This window comes from Phyllobates terribilis, unplaced genomic scaffold (assembly GCF_046119375.1).
Source record: "Phyllobates terribilis strain yellow unplaced genomic scaffold, ASM4611937v1 Scaffold_9__5_contigs__length_417890890, whole genome shotgun sequence".
In the NCBI taxonomy this organism is placed as follows: Eukaryota; Metazoa; Chordata; class Amphibia; order Anura; family Dendrobatidae; genus Phyllobates; species Phyllobates terribilis.
The window spans coordinates 26,150,478-26,165,990 of NW_027362769.1; the positions used below are offsets into that span (position 1 = coordinate 26,150,478).

Genomic DNA, 15,513 nt, shown 5'->3' on the forward strand with positions numbered 1-15,513 from the left:
AAAAGCCCGCGAGAACTGAAGCCCCGCCTCACGTCCGGACATTGCGTAAGGTCCTGGAAGGAGCCCAGCAGACGCCGACGTCATAGGAGCGCGATGGAAGGTCCTCGACCCTGACGATCCACTGCGGAGCCGCGGCCTACGGAAGAGGATCATCGCAAGGTAGGCCACGGTCCACTAGGGGGGAGGAGGATGTCGGATACGGAGGAGAGCTTCACTGCCACAGCCACCGCCAGCGCCGCCGCTGCTGCGGTCATGCCTTTCACCATGCCCTATATCCCGGGGGCAGCCTGGCTACCCCAGTACTCAGGGGAGTCACATACCCTGAATGACTTTAGAGAAAAGCTGGATAGCCTCTTCCAGGTGTACCCCCTCACAGAAGAGCAAAAAGTGAGCATCCTGGTGGCCCAACTAACCGGGGCAGCCCAAAGGGAGGTAAAGTCCTGGCCACCTGGGAGGAGGACTGTCGCAGGGATACTAACCCGGCTGAGGGACACCTTTGATACCCGCACCTCAGCCGAGATTAAGCTTAGATTCTATGGGTGCAAGCAGCGAGCACATGAGAGTATAAGGGACTATGCACTAAACCTACAAGAGGCCCTGAGAGCCATTAAGCAGACCGACCCTGACAGCGTGGGAAACGAGGACAGGCTGTTGACCGAGCAATTTATAGAGGGACTATATTGCAATGTCCACCGAACCCAGTTGCGGGCCATAGCCTTACAGGATCCTCATCTGGACTTTGCACAGTTCAAGGACAGAGCCATCCGGGTGCTCCGAGAACCGGCACCGGTTGGCGTTGTGGCCCACAGGCGCCCTACTACCGCTTACCCCCAGGAGGCGGCGCCCTTGTTGGCAGGGCCTGTGGGAGCTGACGCGCAGGCTTTGAACACTGACCCGGCTCCAGACCTGCACCATCAGGTCCAAGAGCTAGCTAAAAGCGTTGCTGCGCTAACCCGAACTGTGCAGTCTTTACAGGTTTCTGCTCCAGGGAAGATCCAGCTGGCATCCGGACCGGAGGACATCCCGTGGCGTCGACCAAGGAGGACCCCACCGGCCAGAGGAAGACCCAGCGACCGATACAACGAGGACAGACAACCCATCTGCCGCCGCTGCAATCAACCCGGACATATGGCAAGGTACTGTCCTTTAAACTGGCACAACCTGGGATAGAGGGCCAACCCCCAGGAAAAAGATCACCAGGCCCATCGAACTGGCGCGACAAATATGTGGGAGGACGTCCAGTCTTGCCTGTGGTACTAGATGGCATCCCTATGAGTGCCCTACTGGACACCGGGTCACAGGTCACCACCATCCCGTACGTGCTCTTCAAGCAGTACTGGAATGACTCGGATATAACCCGCTATCCAGACGACGACTTGAGTATCATCACCAGTAATGGTCAGCCCGTGCCACAGATCGGATTTAAAGAAATGACCATTAAAATCGGTAGAGTTGAACTGGCAGCACAGGGACTGATCATTGTAGACATTGACAAGCGCGAGAGTCACCCAAAGATAACTCTAGGAACTAATGTGATTGAAAATTGTCTTGCAGAGGTGATTTTCATTTTACAGCAGGTTGCCAAGAACGCCAGCTCCGGCCAGCAGCGAGTGCTCCAGAAAGAGATCCGGGCACTGATGCGACGGCAACAGGTGGAACTCTCCGGTGGTGAGATTGGTAGCGTAAGAATGTATGACCCTTTCCCTATTGCCATGCCCCCGAAAAGTGAAATGATGATTTGGTGCCGGGCAGCTATTGGTCTGAGAGGTAGAGATTACCAGGCCATGGTAGAACCAGTCTACTCAGACAGTAGGCCCACCATTTTGACAGCACGGGGGGTAGTTGATGTACGCCATGGGAGGGTGCCCGTTCGTATAATAAATATCGGGAAAAGGGAAGCATACCTGCCCCGGTATGCTACGCTAGCCAAATTATATACTATCAACCAAAATTCTATACAGTCTGTGGAACCCTTGCCTCCATCTCACCCGGAGGAAGGTAACGGCTCTACGAAAATAATGGAGGATTGGTGTCAGCAATTACATTTGGGTACTGACTCCACTCCCTCCCACCAGAAACAGGGAGTCTACCGGGTGGTTCGAGAGTACGAGAGAGTGTTTAGTAAACACCCGTTAGACTTCGGGCGAGTCAAGGGGGTAGAACACCACATCCCCACGGGAGACCATCCTCCCATAAAAGAGAGGTATCGACCCGTACCCCCTGCACACTACCAACACGCCAAGGGGATGCTTAGAGACATGAAGGAGGCTGGGGTAATCAGGGATAGCTGTAGCCCCTGGGCAGCTCCACTAGTCTTGGTCAAAAAGAAAGACAACACCATGAGAATGTGTGTAGATTACCGGAAAATTAACCGTATCACACACAAAGATGCGTACCCCTTACCAAGAATAGAGGAGTCTTTGGCTGCTTTAAAATCTGCTAACTTCTTCTACACCTTGGATCTCACTAGCGGGTACTGGCAGGTTCCTGTAGCAGAGGCGGACCGGGAGAAGACCGCATTCACCACCCCGATGGGACTTAGCGAGTTTACCTGCATGCCGTTCGGACTCTGCAACGCACCAGGAACCTTCCAGCGATTGATGGAATGCTGTCTGGGACACCGAAACTTTGAGACGGTCCTGTTATACCTGGACGATGTCATCGTCTATTCCAAGACCTACGAGGACCACCTGAAACACCTGGCGGAAGTGTTCGAAGCTCTGGCAAGTTACGGCCTAAAGGTGAAACCCTCCAAGTGTCACCTCCTGAAGCCAAAGGTGCAGTACCTGGGACACGTGGTGAGTGCTGACGGAGTGGCTCCCGACCCTGATAAGATCACCGCAATTAAGGAATGGCCAAGCCCCTCCAGGGTAAAGGAACTGAGGCAGTTCCTCGGGTTGGTAGGCTACTACCGAAGGTTCATTCCCGGTTTCACCAAAAAGGCAGCTCCTATGCAGGACCTCCTGATAGGCCAGTCCAGGAAGGCCAAGAACCAGAAGCCACCCTTCAGATGGGAGAAGCTGGAAGAAGAGTCCTTCCACCAGCTGAAGATGGCCCTCACGGGGGATGAAATCCTGGCATACCCTGATTATAGCCAGCCCTTTATCCTCTACACCGACGCCAGTAACATCGGGCTAGGAGCCGTACTGTCCCAGATCCAGCAGGGGAAGGAACGGGTAATTGCTTACGCCAGCCGAAAACTGCGACCCACCGAAAGAAACCCTGAGAATTACAGCTCATTTAAGCTAGAGTTCCTGGCAGTGGTGTGGGCAGTCACCGAACGCTTTAAGCACTACCTCGCTGCTTCCCGGTTCACCGTGTACACGGATAACAACCCGTTGACACACCTGGACACTGCAAGACTCGGTGCCCTAGAGCAGAGATGGATGGCCCGCTTGTCCAACTATGAGTTTACAATCAAATACCGGGCAGGACGCTCCAATATCAACGCGGACGCCCTGTCCAGGATGCCGAACCTACCGGACGTAGGGGAAGATTCAGAGGAACTGGAAGAAGTTGAACTCCCCGCGTTCCACCGTCATGGGACTATCCAGTATTCCCACCGTGTAAGGAGTAAGCAATCCGCTATGTTCAACCCATTACCTCATTACAACTGGGCGGAGACGCAAGACAGTGACCCTGCCGTCCGACTGGTAAAGGAGATGCTGACTCGGCCAGATGCACGCCTTGACCCAGACGATCCGGAGGAAGCCAAGCAACTGTGGGCTGAGAAGAGTCGACTGTTCCTTTACAAGGGGAAGTTGTGCCGCAGAATGGTTAACTCCCGGACGCATGAACTAATCTGGCAAGTAGTGGTGCCAAGAAGAGACGCAGCTATGGTGATGGAGGCATACCACGACGGAGCTGGGCACTTCGGATGGAAGAAGCTGGAGTTCCTGCTGCGCGGGCGGTTCCATTGGGTAGGCATGAGAGGAACCATCGAGAGGTGGTGCAGAGACTGTGGCCCATGCAACCTAAGAAGGAGGGACCGTGCCAGCCAGAAGACTCCCCTGCAGTCCATCATCACCAGACAGCCGTTGGAACTGGTAGCCATGGATCATGTAAAACTGACCCCAAGCAGAAGTGGCTACGTCTACGCGTTAACCATTGTGGATCACTACTCCCGGTTCTTGGTTGTCATCCCCGTCAAGGACTTAACGGCTCAAACAGCAGCTAGAGCCTTCCAGCAGCACTTCTGCCGTCCGCACGGATACCCGGAGCAGGTACTGACGGACCAGTGGCCTGCCTTTGAAGCGGAAGTCTTCCAGGAGTTCTGCACCCTGTATGGCTGCCGGAAGATAAGAACAACACCCTATCACCCGCAAACTAATGGACTTTGTGAGAAAATGAACCAGGTGGTGATAGATCTTCTGAAAACATTGCCCCTGGAAGAACGTAGTCTGTGGCCTGAAAAACTGCCCGACCTGGTGGACCTATACAACCACATCCCTGTAGGTTCCACCAACTGTACCCCGGCTTACCTAATGAGGGCAAGACCTGGTAAGCTTCCTGTTGATCTGGAGATGGGAGTCCTGACACCCGAGGACACTTCACCAGAAGCAGACTGGGACACAGAGAGGCAGCAGCAGTACCGGAAAGTACAGGAGAGCGTGGAGCGAAGTCTCTGTCAAGCTAGGGAAAGACAAGAGAAAACTTACAATCAGTATGCTCCCGCTGTTCCCCTGGTGCCCGGAGAGCAGGTCTTGAAGAGGAAAAGACGGCTCCACAAGTTGGACGACCAGTGGGAGAAGGACCCGTACACCGTACTGCCCTCAAGCCACGACAACCCAAAGATCTGTACAATCAGTAAAGACGGAGGGGAAACCACAGCCATTGTATCCCGGGATCACCTGAAGAAGTGTCCCGAACAGCTACGGAACCCTGAAGAGGAACAAGAAGACCCTCGACCCGTAGAGGAAAGGGAAGATATGATAAGTACTGTGCTCGGAGACTTCCCTCGGTCTTGGACTCAAGTCAATGGTGTTGTTGTGGTACCCGTCCTCACGTTCCTCCAACCAGCATCCCAAGTGCCTACGGAGACACTGGTAGAGCTGGAAGAACAGCCGGTCCAGGAGGCAGAAGACCCCACACAAGCAGACCAGGAGAATCAACCCTCTGCTTATAGTGAGCCTGCCATACCCCTAGTGAGCCAAAGAGTCCGTAGACGGCTGCGCAGTTTACCCTTGACAGCTCCTATACCCTGTAGCTCAGGACCAGTCAGCCAGCTCCGTAGGTCCACTAGGGTCACTAGAGGCCAGTTGCCCATACGGTGGAGGATCTAAATGTTCAAGCTATTCTATTAATGTTTACCTGTTTGTTGTTGCTTGTGTATAATTATGTGTTTCTAGTTATTTATAGGTGTCGTTTAGGGATTATCCGGAATCCTTTGCATATAGTTGGAGCGTAACCCAGGATGGACTAAAAGACTGATAAGGACTCGGGGCAGGACAGACCCCTACCTGGTTACGTCTCCCTGTTTTTGGTGAAATGGACACCTTTGTTTTCTTCAAAGACTGCACCCGGTTGCGGACATGCCGTAACCATCCTAATGTGTTTTTTCTTTATTGTACTGTTTTTGTTTTTACTTGTTATGTTACAAAAATATGTTTAGTCCCGGAGTACTAAATTTCACTAGGGGGGAATGTGACACCCCAGGGGTCTGGTTGCCACAGTGATAGAGATATTACGTCTGAGAGCAGGTGGGAGGTCTCTTGGTCAGGAATCCTATGCATGCCACACCTCCTGCCCAGTCCTGGGAGGGGAAGAACTTCCCCTATATAAAACTGGGGCTGAGGCAGGGTTAGGGAGTTGAGAAGAAGAGGAGCAGCTATAGGAAAGAAAGATCAGGAGCTCAGTGGGAGCAGTGCTACAAGGAATCAGGGGCTGGCAGCTGTAGAGCTCGCCCTGATTGAAGAATTATCACCGGACCCGGAGTCCGAGGCTGTGGGGACTAATCCTTACCCAGCAGCAGAAACCGACAGGCAGGGGATTTCAGGTCCTCTGGCCAAGAAACCCGAAGGTACGGTCACACGCGTGGGACCAGCACCGCCGTCGTGGAGCGGAAGCCACTAGAAGGCCCCGAGTCACCGGCCATACGGGTGAGCACCACACGGTACACTCAGGGACGTGGGCTACTTTTACCCGCCTCTAGCAAGGTAGCCAGAAGAGTACAGTTAGTTGGGGAGGCCTACAACTCCGCCTGGCCAGGGGAAATCCCATCTGCTCAAAAACTAACCAGGCCCCGATCGCTAGCCAGTACTCCGGGAGGGTCTATCTTTATCACCAGTAAAGACCCTGGACTACACCGCATCGTCTCTGAGTGGTTCCTGCTACCCCCATCATCCACGTCGGCTGCCCTGAGGCCGTACCCCTCCCGTTGGGGGTTATACCATCTACACTGCACAATAGTACCACCGGCCTCAGCGGTCTGCCCTGCAGCGGCAGCTCCATAGCTGCATTCAACGGGTGGCGTAGTCGTCCAACATCTACTGCTAATACTCAGCCGCACAGTTTGACTCCCTGGGCACGGACCGGGTCACCGCCACGAGACTACTACCCCCAACAGGCCCGGCTCCGGGTAGTCCCCGCGTGCGCAACGCTACACCAAGCAGGCCCAGGGGCGCGTCACATACATCTCAGAGGAAATCATATCAGAAAACAGAATTTGCAATTGCTTGTGTTAATAAGAAATAATGAGGGGAAAGAGAACATTAATCCAATAACTCCACAGATAGAGCAAGATCAAATAAACTTGTATAAAAAAAAAAGAATCAGCTTCTCACATGGTCCATTGTCACTGCTGTACTGAACTATCGCTAAACAAGCTGTACCAATTCTATTCAGTGGAAACAGTAAAGCCGAGGGAAATAAAACAACCTGCTTGAGTTTGTGGTTTTGTTGTGTCACAATCCCATGACTCGAGCAGTGCTGACATTGTCAGTCTGAGGTACATGTATTCATTGTTATGTAAAGCACATTGTGAGCCGTCTGTATAAAATGGGGTTCTCATTAGTTAGTCCATAGAGCTTCATTAACCTCCACGATGGGAAAGGTAACAAAACTATTAAATAAATAATAATATATTAATATTGATAATTTCAGTATAACCAATATTAATGTAGCTTACTTGACTAAACAAATATTGATTCTTTTCTATAAATATTTATCTATTCAGAATCGAGAAATACATTTATAATGAATATAATATATTAAAATGTTTATAATAGGTCAATCATTTTTTTCTTTCCTGATCATTTCTACAATTTTAAGCTGGTGACTAGTGCAATACCTAATTGATACATACAACAAGACCCAAATTAATTTGACCTGTTTTAAAAATTCCAAAAATTGGTCATAGTCTATGTCAAAAGCTTAGGTACAGATTCCCTGGTAGTAACCAAAATTGAACCACAAATGGCTAAAGATTAAATACATATTAAGAGACATCATTGCACTGCCATATCACAATTGCACTGATCACTTAAAGGAAATCTGTCAGCACGTTTTTTGCGATGTTGTCAGAGAGCAATATAATGTAGAATAAACCGATAAGTAGGCCAAATTATTCAAGTATCTCCTAATTAACATATAACCTGATATGAAGGGAGTGGAGACCTTTTTTAATAAAATCTTTATTTAAACACAATTAAAAACAGATTTTAACATTAAAAAAGTATGAGGTATTGCAAGACAAAGGCATCAAAGTGACATAACTGTTTATTCACATGATTTCTTAAACTAATTAAACAACAGATTTCATGAGGGATTAAAGTACCTGGTGCTAGTAAACAATGTATCACAGTACTATGGCGCCACCTAGTGGTATGCAAAATTATAGCTACACATAGAGTTCATTAAAAATACAGGACACATAACCAATCTCATACAGGGAATTCATATGTTTGAGTTACACTAAAGCACCCATATATATCTATACTCATGAGGGAATGTAGGTTACAAATCAGTGGTGTACCAAGGGCACTAGAGAATACTTAATGGGGAAGTCTCCAACACATTTCAAACAGTGCCCATGGAACACCACCATAGAACCAAAAGTCCCATTAGTTGTTAAAGCATAATTACCCAAGTTGGGGAGAGCCGGTCAGTCACAGTGAAATACCCCCCTGTATGAGATTGGTTATGTGTCCTGTATTTTTAATGAACTCTATGTGTGGCTATAATTTTGTATACCACTAGGTGGCGCCATAGTACTGTGATACATTGTTTACTAGCACCAGGCACTTTAATCCCTCATGAAATTTGTTGTTTAAATAGTTTAAGAAATCATGTGAATAAACAGTTATGTCACTTTGATGCCTTTCTCTTGCAATACCTCATACTTTTTTAATGTTGAACTCTGTTTTTAATTGTATTTAAATAAAGATTTGAGATTTCATTAAAAAAAGGTCTCCACTCCCTTCATATCAGTTTATACAATATAAAAAAAAGAAAGCCTCATTCCAGCGGTGTATTACTTACTGGACTGCTTGGAGCAGTTTTGCTAGAAGCGTTGTAGATGTAGCAGTGCTCAGAATGCTGTGCTCTGTATAACCTCGCCCACAGCAGTGAATGACAGTTTGTATACAGTGTACATTGTCAGCAAGCTCCCAATCAGTAGTGAGGTGGGGTGAAACAGATTAGCTGGTCTGGCATGCAGGTGAGACTGTGTCAGTCCTGTCATGATAATCTCCTGTTGATAAAACTCTAATTTATTGAAATGACAACACACAGTCTAATAAGTGACACATCCCTGGAATCAAACTCTCTTGCCCTATATTATGCTGCACTCAGATTAAATAACAAAACGCTCCTGAGAGATTCCCTTTAAGTAATGAACCTATTGCATAGACTATAAGTAAAAAAATACATTGTATGTAATACCCATTGAATGCCATAACAGAAGGACCAAGTGACACACACTTCCCAGTACCCAGATGTGTGTTTCGCATATAGCTTCTTCAGCGGGTAGCTTCTCTAGTAGCAGACATACCAGTCTTCATGGTAATCAATAATTTGGGTGCAAGGACTATACTTCAATCCATTGCTTTGTGGCAACAACCACAGCTACTAAGCCATTTGTACTTTTTTGAGTTCTTACCAAAACAGATCTGATCTGCAATAAAGAATTTCCAACATATGTAACATCCATACTTTTTGCTATGAAACATCTTCAGTTTTCAGATTATGTGATATGAATGAGGGGTCTGGATAGAGTGAAACTTGTAGAGCACACTCCACTATATTCCAACTTTATATTATTACAGGAAAGATACTTTGAAAAATTATTTTGGCAGTTTTAACAAATCAGGACGATTGTATGTAAAAATGCACATACTGGCCTAATTTCTATCTGTAGCCTTTACAAATATATCCACCATTAACTTTACTCAAATTATATATATAGCACTCCAATTTCTCAATACTTTATTGCAAGATGCTGGAAAAACTCTCGACATGCTGCAATCCATATCGCAATTACTGGGCGCCCAAAAGTATATACAGTACATATAGCATAAACTGCCAACACATACTGTAAATCAAAAATCAAGATTTGTCAAAGCATAACCTCATATCTTCAGATATGACGAGCCAAGAGCTAAAGTAAGGAAGGACACATCTGTATGATCAGTCCTGAGATTTACTTACTGAACAATGTGTGTACTTTTTCTGAATTAAAAATTGCACACAATTGTATTAATTTTTCACATGATTATAAAAATGTTAATGATAATTTGTTGGGGAAATTTACAGTGCTTTACATTAATTTTTTAGCAATGACTACAATTATTCAATTATTTTTTTACATGATTTTTCAGATTATCTTCTACGAGGATAGAAACTTCCAGGGTCGTTCCCATGAAAACAGCAATGATTGCTCAGAATTGAATTCTTATTTAAGTCGCTGTAACTCTATTCGAGTAGAGAATGGAAACTGGATGATTTATGAACGTCCCAATTACACTGGACAACAGTACTTTGTAAAGAGAGGAGAATATCCAGATTGTCAGCACTGGTCTGGTCTGAGTGACTCCATCAGGTCCTGCCGTTTAATCCCTCAGGTAATTAAGCCTATTTGGGGGATTTTCTGAGAAACAAAGGAATACTTATTTATGGTACATATTGAAATAAATTAGATTTTTAGGTTTAGATCTATGTATAAAAAAAGAATCCATGATCAATACAATTTATTTTTCTCTTACTTGGCAAGAACATAATAATTTGTTAGATTAGAAAACATACTGATATTAAATCTACAAATATTATTATTTTTATCATGAATTTATTAGAATTGCAATAATATTTGCTCCATGTAACAGTGATTTAGCATCACTAAGACAGAAAAGACATAGTGGCCTTTAAATCAATAGACAACATGAAAAATGGCAGATCAAGTGGATTCTTGGAAATCAATTTTTCTGAGACCCGATAACCCCCTCAGAAATCTGCAAGTGGATATTATCTTAGCCATTTGATTTGTCTACATCTTTTAAAACTAATATGTGTTCTATATTTTTGTTAATTGTGAAGCACCGTGGCTCGTTCAGAATCAGGATCTATGAGAGGGAAGACTTCAGGGGTCAAATGATGGAATTCACTGAAGATTGTCCTCATGTGAATGAAGAATTCAATTATCATGACATCCACTCCTGCAATGTCTTAGAAGGACACTGGATCTTCTTTGAACAACCCAATTATAGAGGACGACAGTTTTACTTGAAGCCTGGAGAATACAGGAGGTTTACAGATTGGGGCGCCATGAATGCTAGGGTTGGCTCTTTTAGACGAATAAGTGATTTGTACTGAAATGCCAAATGTATCCAATGTGCTTAACTTATTACAATATACTTTATAAATTCATTTGAAGAATCCTTATAGATTCCTTGAAGATTAAAACCCTGCATTCAACTTGTGTGTATGTTTTGTGTACTGTGCATTAATGTGTCCATTGATTGGATAAATATATACTGCCACATCTTCAATTACCACACAGAAAATTAATGGTAGCTATTAAGGATAATTAATAGTGTTGAGCGAGCATGCTCGACACTGCTCGTTACTCGCCCGAGCATCACGCTACTCAGGATGTTCGGCGAGCATCGAGCATTTCCGGGTTACTCGGGCGGGAGCTCGGGTCTCCGCCCTGCACGTTTGGCGCTCTTTACAGAGCCAATGAACATGCAGGGATTGCCAGCCAGTCACTGTAATGCCGCAGCCATGTTGGTTGTGGGCATTACAGTGATTGGCTGGCCGCACAGCGTCACCTCGAGTATTTAAAACCGGGCACCGCCATCTTGGACACAGTCGCTCCGGATCACACAGTGTAGGGACAGCGCTGCTGATTTAGGGAGAGATATATCCTGCAAAATAGTTAGTGTAGGGTCTGTAAAGGCTGCCAGATCAAACAAACAGTCCTTCTCAGGACTAATATCCATCCCAGATATCAGGCAGGCAGGCAGGCTGTATAGGAGACACAGTGGTAATACCAGCAAATGCTGCATTACAGTCCTGTGTGCTCCTGTTGCTGAAATTGCTGGACTTAGCTCCAGGTCTCAGGGGCCAGGAAAAATCCTTTTTTTTCATCTAAATCCTCTTTTTTTTTTCCTCCTTCACACTGTACAAATACCCGTCTTATTAACCTTTTGGTGTCCCCCACCCATCCACAAAAAGAAATGTGTGTCTCTGATTTTTCAGACACAAATATATCTGTTGAAAATAGTCTGGTGTAGGCTAGAGAAATACAAGTGTGGTTTTGCAGTTCCATGGGCCATTTGTATCTAAAAAAAACAGTTTGAGTGTGTCGCTTACTGTTCAGCCGCAAATATATATATTTAAAAAAGTCTGGTATACACCAGTAAATTATAACTGTGGTTTTGCTGTTCCACGGTAAGAAATCTCTATTATTCAGCTTTTGGTATTTTTTCCGTAAAGAAAAACAGTAATAGTTTCTCCCTGATTGTTTAGATTGTTTAAAAGAGTCTGGTGTAGGCCAGAGAAATAGAACTGTGGTTTTCCTCTTCCACGGTTCTAATCTACTTTTTATTACCCTTTTTCCATTGATAGTGCGAGTGTAAGCTATTTTACTTCCTTTACAATGGGCAAGGCGCGTGGCAAGGGACGTGGAAGTGGACGTTCTGGTGATGGTGCGTGCAGAGGACGGGGCCGTGGCCAAGGTGAAAATGTGCCACAACCAACAGCCACATCTTCTCGCTCCCACTTCTTGACCGAATTACTAGGGAAGCACAGAACAATACCAGTATTGCGAACTGATCAGTGTGAACAGGTTATTAATTGGATAGCAGATAATACTTCCAGTTACCTGGGCACCAACACCTCCGGCCTGTCTTCCACACGGTCGACTCCTAGTAGCCGTGAGCCTCGACCGCATACTCCTCCTCACCCTGATGCTCCTTCCTCCCACCATACCGAGTGTTGTCAGACAGCAACTGATCCCACACTTGGACACTCTGAAGAGCTGTTCACTGGTCCATTTCCAGATTTGTGCCCCTCGCCTGCTCCGCTTGAGGTGGTGGAAGAGGAGATCCCATGTAGCGATGCCCAAATATTTGAACAGCCACGGCCACAGGAAGTCGACGCTGGCAATTTGTCACAAGAGGTGGACGATGACGAGAAACAATTGCCAGGAAGTGAGGAGGAGGATCGTGATGCGCAAGTGGAAGAGGAGGAGGTGGTGGATGATCTAGTAACTGACCCAACATGGCAGGAGGACATGCAGAGTGAGGCCAGCAGCACACATGGGGAGGGAGGCAGAGTACCCCAACAGGCAGGAAGAAGCAGTGTGGTGGCCACAGACAGAAGGCGGGCAACCGTTCCCCGTTACACCAACACGAGGGACGTTGCCAGTACAAGCGGTAGGTCTTCCAGAGTCTGGAATTTTTTTAAAGACTCTGCTGATAACCCCAAAAAGGCCATTTGTACCACCTGCCATGCCAGCATCAGCAGGGGTGACAAAACTACCAGCCTGACCACAACCAGCATGATCAGGCACATGGCAGCAAAGCACCCAACTTTGTGGGGCGAACCCCAGGGTCCACGACCAGTGTCAGCGGGTGTCACCACTGCTTCTTCCGCTGTTGTGCGTGCAATAGAACCCCCTGTTGTGTGTGCAAGGCAATCCCCTGTCCATACTGCATGCAAAGATGCCCCCTCCTCTCAGTCTTCACTTGTTATGGCAGTTTCTCAAGAAACAGCATCAACGTCCACATCCACGTCCCACCGCAGCGTTCAATTGTCCATATCCCAGACCTTTGAAAGAATGCGGAAATTCGCAGCTAACGCCCCACAGGCCACAGTCCTAAATTCGCACATTTCACGACTGCTTGCGTTGGAAATGCTGCCTTTTAGGCTGGTGGAGACAGAATCCTTCCGCAACCTTATGGCGGTGGCCGTCCCTCGGTACTCGGTCCCCAGCCGACACTATTTTGCCCGGTGTGCCATCCCCGCACTACACAAGCACGTGTCCCAAAACATCTGCCGTGCCCTCAACAACGCAGTTACTGGGAGAGTCCACTTGGCAACGGACACGTGGACAAGTGCTTGTGGCCAGGGACGGTACATCTCCCTGACGGCACACTGGGTAAACATAGTGGAAGCCGGGACCCAGTTGGACCTTGGGATGGAACACATCCTCCCCACACCGAGGATTGCGGGCCCTATGTCAGTCAGAGTTGCCCCCACAGTGTACAGCTCCTGCGCATCATCATCCTCCTCCTCCTCATTTTCAGCCTCCATCTCAGATATCAACACATCAGTTACAAGCTGGAAGCACTGCAGTACTGCCTCCGCCAAGCGGCAACAGGCTGTGCTGAAACTCATAAGCTTAGGTGAGAAACCTCACACTGCTTGTGAGTTGTGGACAGCTGTGAAAGAGCAGGCAGATCTGTGGCTGAGACCGCTGAACCTACATCCAGGCATGGTCGTGTGTGACAATGGCCGTAACCTGGTGGCGGCTCTGAGGCGAGGCGAAATCACACACGTACTATGCCTGGCTCATGTGCTTAACCTCGTGGTTCAGCGGTTTCTTAAATCATACCCCGAGTTGCCAGATCTGCTCGTCAAAGTACGCCGCCTGTCAGCTCATTTTCGCAAGTCGGCTACAGCTTCCGCCGCCCTTGCTGTGTTGCAGCAGTGTTTGCATTTTCCGTAACACCGACTGGTGTGTGATGTCCCCACAAGTTGGAACTCTACCCTCCACATGTTGCAAAGGATTTGTGAGCAGAAGAGAGCAGTTGTGGAGTACCAGCTGCAACAAGGCCGTCAATATTCAGGTCAGACTCCACACATAAGACCTCAGGAGTGGACCTGGATGTCTGACATCTGTACCATCTTGACAAACTTTGAGGAGTCCACCCAGATGGTGAGTGGCGATGACACCATCATTAGCGTCAGCATTCCACTTGTCTGTCTTTTGCAAAGCTCTCTGCAGAGAATTAAAGAGGAGGCATTGCAGCCAGAGTATGATGAGATGGATCAAGAAGCCATAGCGGTCGATTACACACAGCCCAGCCTCATCTCATCCCAACGTGCATTGGGGGATAATGAGGGAGAGGAGGAGGAGGAGTAGGAAGAACAGGAGCTTGCATCATGCGCTGTAGACGGTAGTACCTGTACAACTGTCATACCGTCGGTTCAGCGTGGGTGGCCTGAGGACGGGGGGGAGGAGGAGGAGGCAGAGAGCATGGTCAGTCGTCATCTTGGTGAGGACACGGAAGTCTTGCCCGTTACCAGTCTGGCACACATGGATGACTTTATGTTACGATGCCTTAACCGTGACCCTCGCGTTATCAAAATGTTGAGTGACAGTCATTACTGGTTGGTGACACTTTTAGACCCCCGCTACAAGGAGAACTTTCACTTTCTTATTCCTGAAGTGGAGAGGTCTACAAAAATGGGGCAGTACCAGAAGGCCCTTGCTGCAGAACTGTTAAAAAAGTTCCCATCTGAACACGCTAGTGGCAGGGGTCACAGTTCATTGACCAACCAAGGCATACAAGCGAGAGAGAGGCAACTCCAATCCAGCAGAGGTAGGGGAACACTGTCAACGTTCTGGGACAGTTTTCTGAAACCCGCCCAGCTTACAGGCCCTGAGGCGCGGGGTACTCTCACAGGGAGTGGAAAGTTTCAAAAGATGGTGAGGGAGTACCTTGCTGACCGTACCAGCGTCCTCTGTGATTCCTCTGTGCCTTTTAATTATTGGGTATCCAAGCTGGACACTTGGAATGACCTCGCTCTGTACGCCTTGGAGGTCCTGGCCTGCCCTGCTGCTAGCGTGTTATCGGAGCGTGTTTTTAGTGCCGCTGGGGGAATTATAACTGATAAGCGCACTCGCCTGTCAACTGACAATGCTGACAAGCTGACCCTTATCAAAATGAGCAAGGGCTGGATTGGGCTAGACTTCTCATCACCACCAAATGACAGCAGAGCAACATAAAGTCAAATCCACTGTGTTTTTTCGGGAGGTGTATTCACGTGCACCGCTTCACACCCACACATGGG

The 15,513-nt window shown here is 47.6% G+C and overlaps 1 protein-coding gene across 2 annotated transcripts; it reads left to right on the top strand.

Moving 5' to 3' along the window:
- The first annotated feature begins 1,430 nt into the window (after positions 1-1,430).
- On the top strand, positions 1,431-10,803 carry LOC141160808 (gamma-crystallin 1-like). Of its 2 annotated transcripts, none has more exons than XM_073645598.1 (3): positions 1,431-1,451; positions 9,816-10,058; positions 10,528-10,803. In XM_073645598.1, exons 1-3 carry the CDS (start codon positions 1,431-1,433, stop codon positions 10,801-10,803), a joined length of 540 nt encoding a protein of 179 aa, XP_073501699.1. The 2 variants fall into 2 exon arrangements, with proteins under 2 accessions (XP_073501699.1, XP_073501700.1); XM_073645599.1 differs by lacking the exon at positions 1,431-1,451 and adding an exon at positions 7,043-7,051.
- Positions 10,804-15,513: the final 4,710 nt, after the last annotated feature.

Excerpts from the sequence above, each read along its gene's own strand:
- LOC141160808 (XM_073645598.1), top strand. The coding sequence starts at position 1,431 with ATGACCATTAAAATCGGTAGA. Across the intron at positions 1,452-9,815 it reads TGACCATTAAAATCGGTAGA|ATTATCTTCTACGAGGATAG; the intron begins GTTGAACTGGCA and ends ATGATTTTTCAG. Across the intron at positions 10,059-10,527 it reads CCTGCCGTTTAATCCCTCAG|CACCGTGGCTCGTTCAGAAT; the intron begins GTAATTAAGCCT and ends TTAATTGTGAAG.